This window comes from Lagopus muta, chromosome 15, assembly GCF_023343835.1.
Source record: "Lagopus muta isolate bLagMut1 chromosome 15, bLagMut1 primary, whole genome shotgun sequence".
In the NCBI taxonomy this organism is placed as follows: Eukaryota; Metazoa; Chordata; class Aves; order Galliformes; family Phasianidae; genus Lagopus; species Lagopus muta.
Window position 1 is genome coordinate 9,402,301 of NC_064447.1, and position 12,135 is coordinate 9,414,435.

A 12,135-nucleotide genomic window follows, 5' to 3' on the forward strand; every position below is an offset into this window, starting at 1 on the left:
CACCCACATCTTGCTATGGAAAGGATCTGTGGCCTCGTGGCAACCTCGCAGCAGGAGGAGACAGCGCATCTCCTGTGCACAAGCACTAATTACTGCTAATCAGCCGGTGCGGACAGACGCCTTTGCATGTGCACGCCCCAACAGCCCCCAGTCTGATAGGTGGACTTCAGGGAACCTCCTGGTGCATTAAAAAAATAATCATAAAGATGCAAATGAGGCTGTGTTATTTCCTCTTCCTGCTCGTCCCCAGGCTCCCCCATACATCATTGTCACTCAGCGCACAGCCGCTGCCTGCCGACAGACAGGGCTGGTGCGTGGCAATGTCTCTCAGCACCAGCACAGCAGCACTTGCCATGATGCTGTAGTATCAGTGCCTTGTGCTTATTTGGGCTCCTCAGGCCATGGGCATTCTGATCTGGTGGGGGCATCCAGCCCATGACACGGGGTGGGGCTGGGAGGGCTGGGAGGTCCCTTCCAACCCAACCATGCTGTGATTCCATGCTGGAGCCCTCTTGAAAAGCAGGAAGCTTTAAACCAACAGCTCCAACTTCTGCACCGTCATTTAGCGCTGAGCAATGCTGCTGGCCAGAGCTTTAACCTTTGCTGTCGGATAAGCATACCTAATGCAGATTAAATGAAATTCCAGCACACAAAAAAACTAGCAGGGTAAATATAAAACCATAGCCAAAGAGCGATGGTTATGTCATCACTGAGGAATCTAAGAGGCATCTAAATGAAAATACCACAAAGAAAAAACAGTGAAGTTTGGGGCAGGGGGAGAGAAAGAGGAAGAACGCCAGGAAGGAACGTGAAAACAAGGGGAGAAATGGGGCTGCTCCCACCACTGCCGTGAGCCCCAACTTTGTAACACTACTCTACATTCTCCTGGCCATGCCATTTTGCAGAAAAGGCTATTGGACGTTAACAAATTAATTTACAATAATTCCCCTCTTCTCTTCCTTAATGGAGACCCATTTACCTGTCTGTGGGTGCCAGGTGAGGATGCCACGTCCCTATGCAGAACAGAGAGCAATGGCTGCCCACTGCACCACCAATTCAGGGACAGGCACTACCTCCATCTCTTTAACTCTTGTTATTGCTGAGAAACAATTAAAAAGCCTCACAGCAGCAGACATCCTTTAGGAATACAATTTTTTTAAAAAACGTAATTAAGTTAGCTGAGGCTTCAAATATCCACCCCCTGCCCCACACACACTGTAAATTCACATGGATTGCTTTCCCTGGTCCAGGGGATGCACGTACCTGGAAGGCCGCAAACCACATCAGCCAGTCCAGGCGGTAATGGTAGGGTGAGATGAAGCACGGCCGTCTCCACAGGTCCCCAGGCTTGCACTTGAAATCAAACTCCTGCCAGACAGCAGTGGGGTCATTGGGGTCTGGGCTGGACGTTCCCTGGAGGATGACTTCGGTTCTCTCCTTGGTGATGCTGCAGAACACAACATCAGGTCTGTTATCTGTCTCAAGTCAAGGGTAGATGTAGCACTTCGGGACGTTGTTTAGTGGGTGTGGTGGTGAGGGCTTAGGGTTGGACTTGGTGATCTTACAGGTCCTTTCCAGTCCCAGTGATCCCGTGATTCTATGACTTTCGTTCTCTTTGTGGGCCAACTTCTCTCTTTGGCATAGAATCATAGAACGGTTTGAGTTGGAAGGGACCAACTTAAGGCCATCTGGTCCCACTCCCTGCACTGGGCAGGGACACCCACATCCGTGCTCAGAGCCCCCTCCAGCCTGGTCATGGATGTGTGCAGGGATGGGGCACTGCCACCTCTCTGGGCACCCTGTGCCATTCCTCAACTGCCATTAGCATGGAGCTCCTTCCTTATATCCAGTATAAATCTCCCCTCATTTAGTTTTAAACCATTTCCCCTCATCCTGTCACAACAGACCCTGCTGAAGAGTCTGTCCTCTTCTTTCTTACAGCCCCCTTCAGATACTGGAAGGCTGCTAGCAGGTCTCCCCAGGGCCTTCACTTCTGCAGTGTGCTCAGCAGCTGGCTCTTAGGGCACCACCACCACCAGTCCCTATGCTCCTTCCTGGTCACAAGAGAGGTTTCACAGAGCTATTCCTCAGCAAGAGAAGGAGGTACTGTATGAACTGCTGCAAATCAAGCCAAGGAAAGCAGAAAGGAAAAAAAAAAACGCCCCTGAAACACAGTAGACATTTTGAATCTGCACTAAAAAGCACTCAACCTCATGGCAGGTCACACGCATTCCCTCTGCTGCTGGGTTTGACTTTCTCTGCACAGCAAGGTGTGGGACAGTGCAGATAGCAAACTGTCCAGGCCACGCTAAGCCCATGTGAAAACATGACTGTTGAGTTTCCAATGAGCTGGCAGTGATGCTCCATCTATGCAGAAGAGCTGATTTTCCTCACAAACACATAACTCTCCCTTATCCAAACCATGCAGCTCCTGACACCCTTTCATCTTTCACTCCTTTGGTCCTTCCTCCTACAGCCCTAAAACTGAAACTCTGGAAACACACAGACACCACCTTCTCCCTTGATGTTTTCCAGTGATAGATGCCTCCAGCCCACAGAATGCTGTGCATCTCAGCTTATAATTGTTACCTCCGTTTAATAGATTTCTGGATTCTCCAGCCAAGTTCCATATTGTACACTGGGCTGAGTTATGAGCTGTGGCCAGCTGCCCAATGGTTAGAAACACACTGTAAATCAGGGACACCAAATTACTAATAAAAGTATGTTCCTACTGTGTGATTCAAAATATGTCAAGTTTCACATAATCGTATATTCATTATAAGCTGCAATCCTCTTTTTATTGGTTTACATAGGCTGGAATTACAAACATATTACAGCAGCATTTCATCACATGCTCTTTAGGTTCTGGTAACTGCTGAAGCAGAAACCATAGACTGAAGAAGAAAACGAACAACAACCCAAAGAAAACAATCTCCCGTAGCTTCACCGCTCCAGCCTTCAAAGAGGCTCAGGGGTTATTTCTTTCTCTCTGAAAAAATGGAGAAACTTCAGTGTTTTCCATAACCTTTTAGCACTGGTATTTTTAATTATGTTTTGTTTTTTTTTTTCCCTCTAAGTTTGTTATTTTTCCTATAATGTCTGCAGTTCAAAACATCAGAGAAAACAGCCTATCCATGTGATGTCCTGCAGGTGTGCTCTGCACCTCCAGAGCTTACAGAGGGCTCTGCTTCTCCCAACCTGATGCTCTCATAAAAGCCTTATTACTGCTGCTCCTCCTACAAGACCTGCTCACAGCCCACCAACCCAGAGCAGCCCCTAGGGAAGGGAGGGAGCAGCACAGCCAAACCCAAGATGCATGCAGAAAGAACTGGCTCTGTTGTCACCTCTGTGGTGGCACATAAGCCACTCTGCTCATTCCACCTTGATGCCCTTTGCCTTGTGTTCCCCAGCTGCAAGCTTTCAGGACAAGGTTGCCTAACTCTGTTGGCTAGTTCTCCATAAGCATGAGGTGTTTCTCATCATTTTCACAGGTGTTTTGATCAAGGAGAGGCAGTGGGACAGCACTCACCATGGACTGCAGGTTGCCTAAGCTCGCTGGCCTGTGCCCCAAAACCCAGACTCAGGTTCCTAATGCAGGTGGAGGTGCTTCCCCTGTCCAGCCCCATCTCGCAGCCCTCAGTGGGATTTCCTGAGCTGACGGCAGCAGCCAGACTGCTGAGCCTGTCCTCTCCATCTGTCTTGCTCTTTTTTTTTTCTTTGAGCCCATTTATACTTTCGTCTCCGCAGTTTCCTGTAGCAATGAATTCCCCAAGTCACTCGTTGGAAAAAGCACTTCCTTTTGTTGGCCTTAAATCTGCTACCCAACAGCTTATGTGAATATTTACATGAGGGACAGCGAACATGCGCACGGGAAGAGGAGTTCACCATAAATAAAGTGGGCTGGTGATGGTGAGGAATATCCACTGGATGAACTCTCTTATGGATATTTTCATCCCACTATTACATCTGCTCCATCAGTATAATGAGCTCACTAAAAGTAGCTCAAAGAAAACAAATTATAATTCAGTGGGAAAGAAACCTGCTCCTTCTTCTCTTTCTCTCTCATAAACAGATATTCCAAGTCTATGGCTACTGGAAAGATTCCTGTTTGGATTTAAGGCTATTGGACCACACTTCTTGCTGCTGACAGTGGAGAGCTATACGACCCTGCTGGAAGGAAGCTCTATGAGAAGGACCTGGGAGTCCGGGTGGCCAACAGGTGACTGTGAGCCAGAAGTGTGCCCTGCTGGCCAAGAAGGCCAATGGGACCCTGGGGGGCATTGCATAGTGAAGCCAGCAGGTGAGGGAGGTTCTCATCCCCTCTGCTTTGCCCTGGGGAAGCCACATCTGGAGCACTGCACCCAGTGCTGGGATCCCCTGTCCAAATCAGACAGGAAACTGCTGGAGAGAACCAAGAGGTCTGCAGAGATGGTGGGGGCCTGCAGCACCTCCTGAAGGGGAAAGGCTGAGAGAACCAGGGCTGTTTAACCTGGGGAAGAGAGGGATCTCGTCAATGCTTAGTAATATGAGGAGTGGCCTTATAAGCAAGGACATGATTGGACACGGTGTGGATGTCTTGATGGTTGAACTTGATCTTAGAGACCTTTTCCAATCATTTTATAACGATTCTATTAAATATCTAAAAGGTGGGAGTCAAGTGAATGGGGCCAGGCACTTTTTGGTGGTGCCCAGCTACAGGACAAGCATCACAAATGAACGCAGGAAGCTCTAAGAGAAGTTTCTTTACTGTGAGGGTGACAGAGCCCTGGAACAAGCTACCCAGGAAGGAGGTGGAGTTTCCTTCTCCACAGATATTCAAAACCCACCTGGACGTGTCCCATTGCAATGTGCTCCAGGGAACTTGCCTTAGGGAGAAGTTGGACTGGATGACCCTATGGTTCTGTGATTCTGCAGTGTGCCATTAAAATGCAATACCTTCCAAAAGCTCCGTAGGTGTTGACTATCCTGAGGGGGTTGAAGGACGTATTCATAACCTGTCTGGAGCTGAGCAGGTTGATGACGACAGGCACGCTGAGGTAGGCGATCAGGAGCCCAAAGGAGATGTTCACCACCCTGCGGATGTGGCATCCTGGGGGGACATGACAGCAGAGCAGAGGGATGTGAGTGCTGCCCACAGCCAGCTCTGCCCCGCAGCCAGGAGCAAACAGCCGGTGCTGCTGCCAGCCGCTATCGCTGAGCAGATCTGCCTTTCTCTAAATAGTCTGAGAAAGGACTAAAAAGAAAAATGTCTAAAATGTGAGATTAATCATTGCCTTGGAAGTGGGGAAAGAACACAGCTGGCACCTGCACCTTGCTCAGCATCATCTCCTGGGCTGTATCTGGCTCCCACCACCCAGGCTCGTTTCTGCCTTTCCCTCTCTGTCCTCATCCTCTCCTCCCTATGCAGTTCCCTACCCCTTATCATTAATGCAGGAGCAGTGCTCTGTTGGCTGGGCTGCATTCACGTGGCATTTGGAGTTAGGGAGAAACCTGCTGCAATCAGACAAATAAGCAGCGGTGACCTCTGAAGAGCTCCTATGTTTATGGCCGTTTTTAATTTGTTTAACATTAACAGCCAACGGATCAGATTCAAAGCAATAGCACGCAGCTTTCCCCTTATCTCTGCAGGAGAGGGATGTTTATTTGAACCCCTCTCAGAAGCTATTAATAATTGTTTAGTCTGAGAACATTTCTGGAGCAGCACTGGATTTGGAAAGGAGCTCGCCAATCTGCCTCCCCCCATCACTCTGCTCCACTGTGGGGTGCTTGGGCAGCATTTTGTCTCTTCAGTGAACTCTGTAGCTGCAAGCAAGGATCAGGCTCAGCCCCAGAGCACTGCACGATCCCTTAACTGTGACCCAGCTCCACAAGTCAGTTTCTGGCCCTACGCACTGCTTGTCCTCCACCTCCTGCAGTTAAAGGACTCACAGGATCCTGCCCTTCTCAGTCCTGATGCTGCAATTGTCACCGTACCTATGGGGTGACAGCAAAGCTGTCACAGAAGGAGAAGGGCTTAATACTGGAGAATACAGCGAGGATGGAGCAAGACTTGGGAAAGGCCATGAGCCAACGGGGTCTGGATGAGCAGACGGGAGCCAAGCACTGGCGGTGGGAATTGGAGCTCCCAGTGGGAAATACGCACATGAGGATGCAGTCAGATCCTGTTAAACCAGGTCACAAGTGGGACACCCTCCTGTCTTCTGCTCTTGTGACCCAGGGGTGAGAGTTCCTCTAAGCCTCTTGCCACACAGCCCATCAGTGCCAGCTCAACAGCCTCTGCTTTGTTTGCAGAAAAACATGCAGAAAACCAAATTCACACTGAATATTTAACCATATTACTTTAAAATTCCTCCCCAATTTTTTTTTGTTTGTTTGTTTTAAATTCCAGCACAGGGACACATTTACAATCCAATCCCAACCAAATATGTAATATAGGACACAGAACACTTAATGAAGCTACATCAGCCTTGTGGGAAGCATTGCCTCTGGCCAATAAGCTGCATTTCTTGGTATGGGAGAAAGGACTAGAGACAGATGCTTTGTCTTGTTGACATTTTTCACTCCTCTGACAGATGTTCAGTGTATTTAAAAATGAGCATCTGTGATTGTTGTTGATATTACAGGCAATTTGTCGCTAGTAAGCGGTTTACAAAAACACTACAAATAAAACTGTACATCTGTTACACAGCCCCATGAAAAATACCCCAGTGCTGCTTGTGCACCTCCTGGAGCCAGGCTGTTTGAAAACTCCCTCCAGAGGGAAGCATCACAGCAACATGAATCCCTGTTGGTAAGCTACAAACCCCCTCGTATTTGCTTTCTTGTGTTCCTGGTATGAACAGGAGTTTGCCTCCATCCTACTTCTGGGGAATCTGGGATGCTCTGGGGCAATTCCCTCCCTGTAGGCATAGCCAGGAGCAGCTGCTCCGCTCTCCTTTCCCAAGCAGGATGTTGAGCTCTCTTTTCAGCCCGTGGAAGAACTGCTGGTCCCACAGTAAATCAATAATCAGTTCTGCTCTTCCTGGAAGTCCAGCCCCATCCTCAGTTACTTATGCTCTGATGCCCATGAGCTCCTTGCCCCAAAACTGCACTGCGTGTTTCATCTTTGACTTTAAATAGTCAAAATAAAATAAAACAGATCACAAGTGAAATGGTGCAATTCTACAGTACTTATTTCGAGTTGGAGCCTGATGCTGGCTGGTGAGCACAAAGCCAGGAACCCAGCTGCGTTCCCTATGCAGGCAGCACTGTACCTGCACTGGGACATGCCCTCTAGTGGCACCGACAGGGCACAGATTTACAAACCAGCTGCTGGCTTTGCACACATCCGTCAGGAGTGCAACGCTCAGATAATATTCACATCCCAGAGGGAGCCGCGTAGGGGGCAGAATTTTCTCCTCGTCCACTCACGTTTGTTCCAGAAAGAGAGGATAGAAAGCCTTTGAGCTGAACACACCTCTTTGCCACTTCCCTCCTCCCCGGAAGAACTCACCCAGCCCTATGGGGGGTTTCTCACTGCTGCCCTGCAGCTGCAGCACACGCTCCTTCACCCCCCCACGCCCAGAGCTGAACAGGAAGGCCAGGCTGCGGTCATCAAAGCAGGCGATGCTGGGCACGATGGTCAGCCAGTTGAGGAAGCTCAGGTTCCCACTGATGATCAGCAGCACCTAACGTGGAAAGAAGGAAGCAGAAGGTGCTGTAGAGTTTGGAGGACGCCTCAATAGCTCCCACCTCTTTGAGGATTTGTTGAATGCAACTCCCTTAAAAACAGCTTTAGAAACGCTTGGAGTGGCTCTGGTCCTCAGTCCAGCCTGGTCTGAGCAGCCCTAAACACACAGCAGCACCCAAAGCTCTCCCCTTGGCTGAGCTGGTGCTCCTCTTGGGAACTCAAGTGCAAGTGTACTGCAATGGGAAAGTGGCACAAGACCCCCTGCTCATCACACAGCTTTGGGACAGGTGACCCAGACAGGTCTCACCATGCCATGCCTCAAGGAGAAAGCAGAACTCCTCCTGCTCCCAACCCCACACAGCAACAAGGGCTCATTCATCATCCCCATGATGTCCACGTATCCATGAAATCAATGTTTCTGAAACCCTTCAAAAGGAAATATTGGACTTTCTAATTAAAGAGCAGCTTTAAATATAGAAGCATGCTTTTTTTTTTTTTAAGAGGCGTTTTTAATTTTAGCTTTTATTGCCCATTTATGAGAATTTTCTTCATGTGTAAGGAATAGAAAGTGGAAAAATGTGGGAGCCTCTGGAGGAGTCTCTGTAAATATTTGTGTACACTGGAAGAAAGACCTTTTGTAGGTACACATTACTTCTTCTTGCTATTACAATGCCTTGAAAAACAGAAGGAACCTTCTTGCACCCTAGTTCTCCAGCAAGTCCTGATGAGTGCACAGCAGTGGTGTTTGGGCACAGCCCATTTGGCCTTGGCCATGAACCACATCTTCGCAGCATATGGCTTCATTTTGCAGCCTTCCCTCAGCTGCATGATGTCACTTCCTTGCCATTTCCATCCATGAGCTGCAGTGAAGATGCAGCTGCACCTCTGCTCAAGGTACACCCCAAGCTCCACAGAGCCTTTCATTGCAGCCCCATAAACCAAGCACACAGAACAACTGCTGGATCTCCTCTGCAGCACCCAGTTCCTACTGCAAGCAAACCATGCACACAAGTCTCTGTAAGCACAAGCAATTTCCCCAAGCACAGCGCAGAGATTTTTGCTCCTTATCAGAGGGTGTGCTGCCCTACATGTCATGTTCCATTCTATCTGCCCCACTGAGTTCCTACAGCCAGCAACCAGTCCCATGAAGATGCTGAGAGCTGATCCAAAACTCTTTGCCAGCACAACAGCCACCAGTCCAATCCTTTCCTTGCCAGAGCCTGACTGCCTTGCCATCGAGTAGGAATGTGCTGCAAGTAATGCAGGGTGCTGGTGTACAGCAGAGTATGGGAACCCACACATAGAGACAGGAAAAGCAGCTGATGACTGCTCAGGACTATTTCAGTTTTGAGAACTATCTGGATTCCTGTCCCATAAGTCACATTACTTAGAATTTAGCCCTGGCTCTGCTAATTAACTAGCTGCTCTTCAGACATATTAAAACAAAAAGGGAAAAATAAGAAAGAAGAAAGTCCCATCATCTTACCCACAAAAAAAAAAAAAAAGAAGAAGACAAAGCTGACTTCATGCATTACATATTGAAAAATAATGCTCTGATGTAATAAAGCCATTTAGTTTGCAGACTTCAGAGCAACTAATGAGAACCTCCCACCTTCCAGCTGGGCTGAAAGCTTAACTCTGATTGGTACCATGATCATTCTATTTAAAGAACACTTCTCCATTACACAGCTGAGCTTTATCCTCCCATGAACTGTTCAGTCATGATTTTAGTGCATGTAGTCAAGGAATACTTCTCAAGACAGCAGGAACAACGATGCCCCAGCAGTGGGGACCATGCTGCTGCCAAATTGGGGTCACCACTGCCTGCCCTCAATCTCCCACCAGTGAAGAAGTGATGGAGCTTTGGGGGAATTCTGAGCACTGTGGACACACGGATACCCCGCAGAGGAGACCCAGTGAGGTGACCCAATGATCTGACCCAAAGAAAAGCAGACCCAAATGGGAGTTGGACTGGATGACCTTTAAAGGTCCCTTCCAACTCAAACAATTCTATGATTCTGTGAACTGTAGGCAGCTGGAGACTCAAGGGAAACATCAGATGACTGCTGGTGAGCTGGAGACCATCAGAAACTTCCCATTTTCCCCACGAAGCACCCCTTTGAGTCTGCCTTCTTAACATACACAAAACCCCACAACAAACACCACCAAAAAGCTACAACCCAAGTGGTGGCTCCTTGGCTGAACCCTGGGAGATACCACGAAGGCTGCAATGTGTTTTATGCACATTCCTTCCAACTGCCCTTGGCTCTGAGCGAGGCATCTCCTTCTGAACAGAGCTCTTCTGGGACTCATGGGGAGCAAGGGCTCCGTGGGAGCTCCACAGCCTTTAGGGATTACCCAGGGCTTGTTGTCAGGATTTTGTTACACTCACATAACATGAAGAGGCTCTACTGCAACATGGACCAACATAGTTTGGATTTGCTAGACCCCGTGGTAAGACACAGTTCCTGTTCTGAAGAAATCTAAATCTAAGACTACAGGGCAAATAAAATTAGAATTTAAAACAGCTGTGTAACAGGCAGTGAAGGGAAGAATTTCAGCACCTAATTTCAACAAGTCTCTCTGGGGACATCACCTTACAGAAACTCAGTCAAGATCACCTAAGGACTCTTGCAGCAGAGCCCAAAATAGGACCAAAATCTCCCAATTACAAATGCAATGCCTTAATTACAAGTCACCCCAAAATACCTACATGCCCAAATGCTAATCCCCTATGGTTTATCCTTGAGGGCACTTGCCCAACGTGCCCAGTCCTCCCCTGAAAGAGGCTCATTTTTGTGTACTTGGTGTCCTGTTGGGGCCCTATGTTTGAAAATAAGAGGTGGCCACCCACCATACGATTCTACAATCCAAACGTCACCAACACGCTCAGTTCTGGCCTGAAGACTTTCAGCTTGCATTGTATTAAAAATATGTACAAAAACTAATAAAAATGACAACAAATAAATGTTAAAAACCTTATCATTTATGTCCCTTTGAGATTGGCACTTAAAAAAAACCCAACACAGTGACTTGCAAGTTACAGTTTTCCAAGGCCCTGGCAAGAATTTGCAGCAGCAGGTCTACATAATCCTTAAAAAAAAAGAAAAAAAGAAAAAAAAGAAGAGATCTGACCAATTGCAGTAACAAAAGCCCTGACCATTATTTAGTAAAAACAAAAATAAATTAACTTATTTATCCTGAGTTGGATAATTATCCAGGACTATGAGGAGGAAGAAAGCATTTAAATCTGAATTACCCACACATGTTGGGTCTTGAACATAACATGTTGTACTCAGAAGAGTAAATAAGCTCTGCGTTCCCCCTGTGACCCGTACGCAGTTTAGCTTTCAGTTCAATGCATGTTAATCAGCCTGCATTCATTAGCACACTTCTCAGTTAGCCACTTTGTTAGCGAGCCCCGATGCTTTATTTCCCATTTGATTTGCCTCTCACAGTCACAGTAATATCAAGAAAATCGGTCTCCACTTTGCCACTTCTGCTGAGGATCGCTTTACAGCTTTGCACGGAGCGACTGGGTGGTCCAGCAGAGGCTTTGCTCAGTAGTGATTCACCTCTTTATTGCTTGGAAGTCAGAAGCAAGATATCTTATTTCCACCAGCCCTCAAAAGCAGGGGATTCAAAAATAATACAGGTTTGGTGATTTCTGGTCTGTGGGTGGAACCACGAACCCGACACATTTTTAGCTGCAGCTCTCCCAGCCATGAGCCAGAAGGCACAGTAATGCTACCCCTGCCTGAGGGGGTACACAGTGACTCCCAGAGCTCTGTGCAAATAAATTCCAATGGCACCCCTGCTCGGAAGCTGATGACCAGGAAAACAGTTATTCACAACAAGGAGGGCTGGCTGTCCCACCAATGTTCCATAGCAGGATGCAGGTGGTGGCTGTGAGATCTGTCCAGCCAACATTAGGGCTGAAGTTCTGCTGAGCAACCACTGCTTTCTGTAGTACCCCAGGGTCAGCAGATCATCTGTGATTCCAACCAGTGCATGCTTTGGCTAACAGTACCCACTTACAAAAGTCTTTGTTTGCACCATGAAACGTCCTTAGCCTCTGTGCCCTGCCCTCCTTGCTGCAGCAAAGCAGAGCTGGGTCAGTTCCTGCTTGCTCTCAGGAACATTGGAGTCTATCTGCAGCACAACTCGTGGTAACATGGTTCAAAGATCTCTAAGAAGGGAAACAAAAAGCATGCATGCTCAGTGCTGGCCAATTTGAGGCACATCCCCAAGCTTCCCAAGATTTTACTTCCCCACAGACCGAGCACTTGAATCCCTGGCAATCATAGAATCATGGAATGAGTCAAAGGATGGTTGGGTTGAAAGGGATCTTAGAGCCCACCCACTTCCAACACTCCATTGTGTGATGGCTGCCCCCCACCAGCTCAGGCTGCCCAGGCCCACCCATGGCATTGGGCACCTCCTGGGATGGGAAACCCACACTTCTC

General features: G+C 48.0%; 1 protein-coding gene across 3 annotated transcripts in view; it reads right to left on the bottom strand.

Annotated features, from left to right (window-relative positions):
• Positions 1 to 12,135, bottom strand: part of LMF1 (lipase maturation factor 1) — a 164,130-nt gene that overhangs the window by 18,737 nt on the left and 133,258 nt on the right. For all 3 annotated transcript variants that reach the window (XM_048961400.1, XM_048961401.1, XM_048961402.1), the window contains 3 exons: positions 7,493 to 7,667; positions 4,936 to 5,089; positions 1,264 to 1,447 (listed from right to left, as the gene is read on the bottom strand). In XM_048961400.1, the coding sequence (XP_048817357.1) occupies positions 1,264 to 1,447; positions 4,936 to 5,089; positions 7,493 to 7,667 (513 nt within the window). The remainder of the gene's footprint in view (positions 1 to 1,263; positions 1,448 to 4,935; positions 5,090 to 7,492; positions 7,668 to 12,135) is intronic.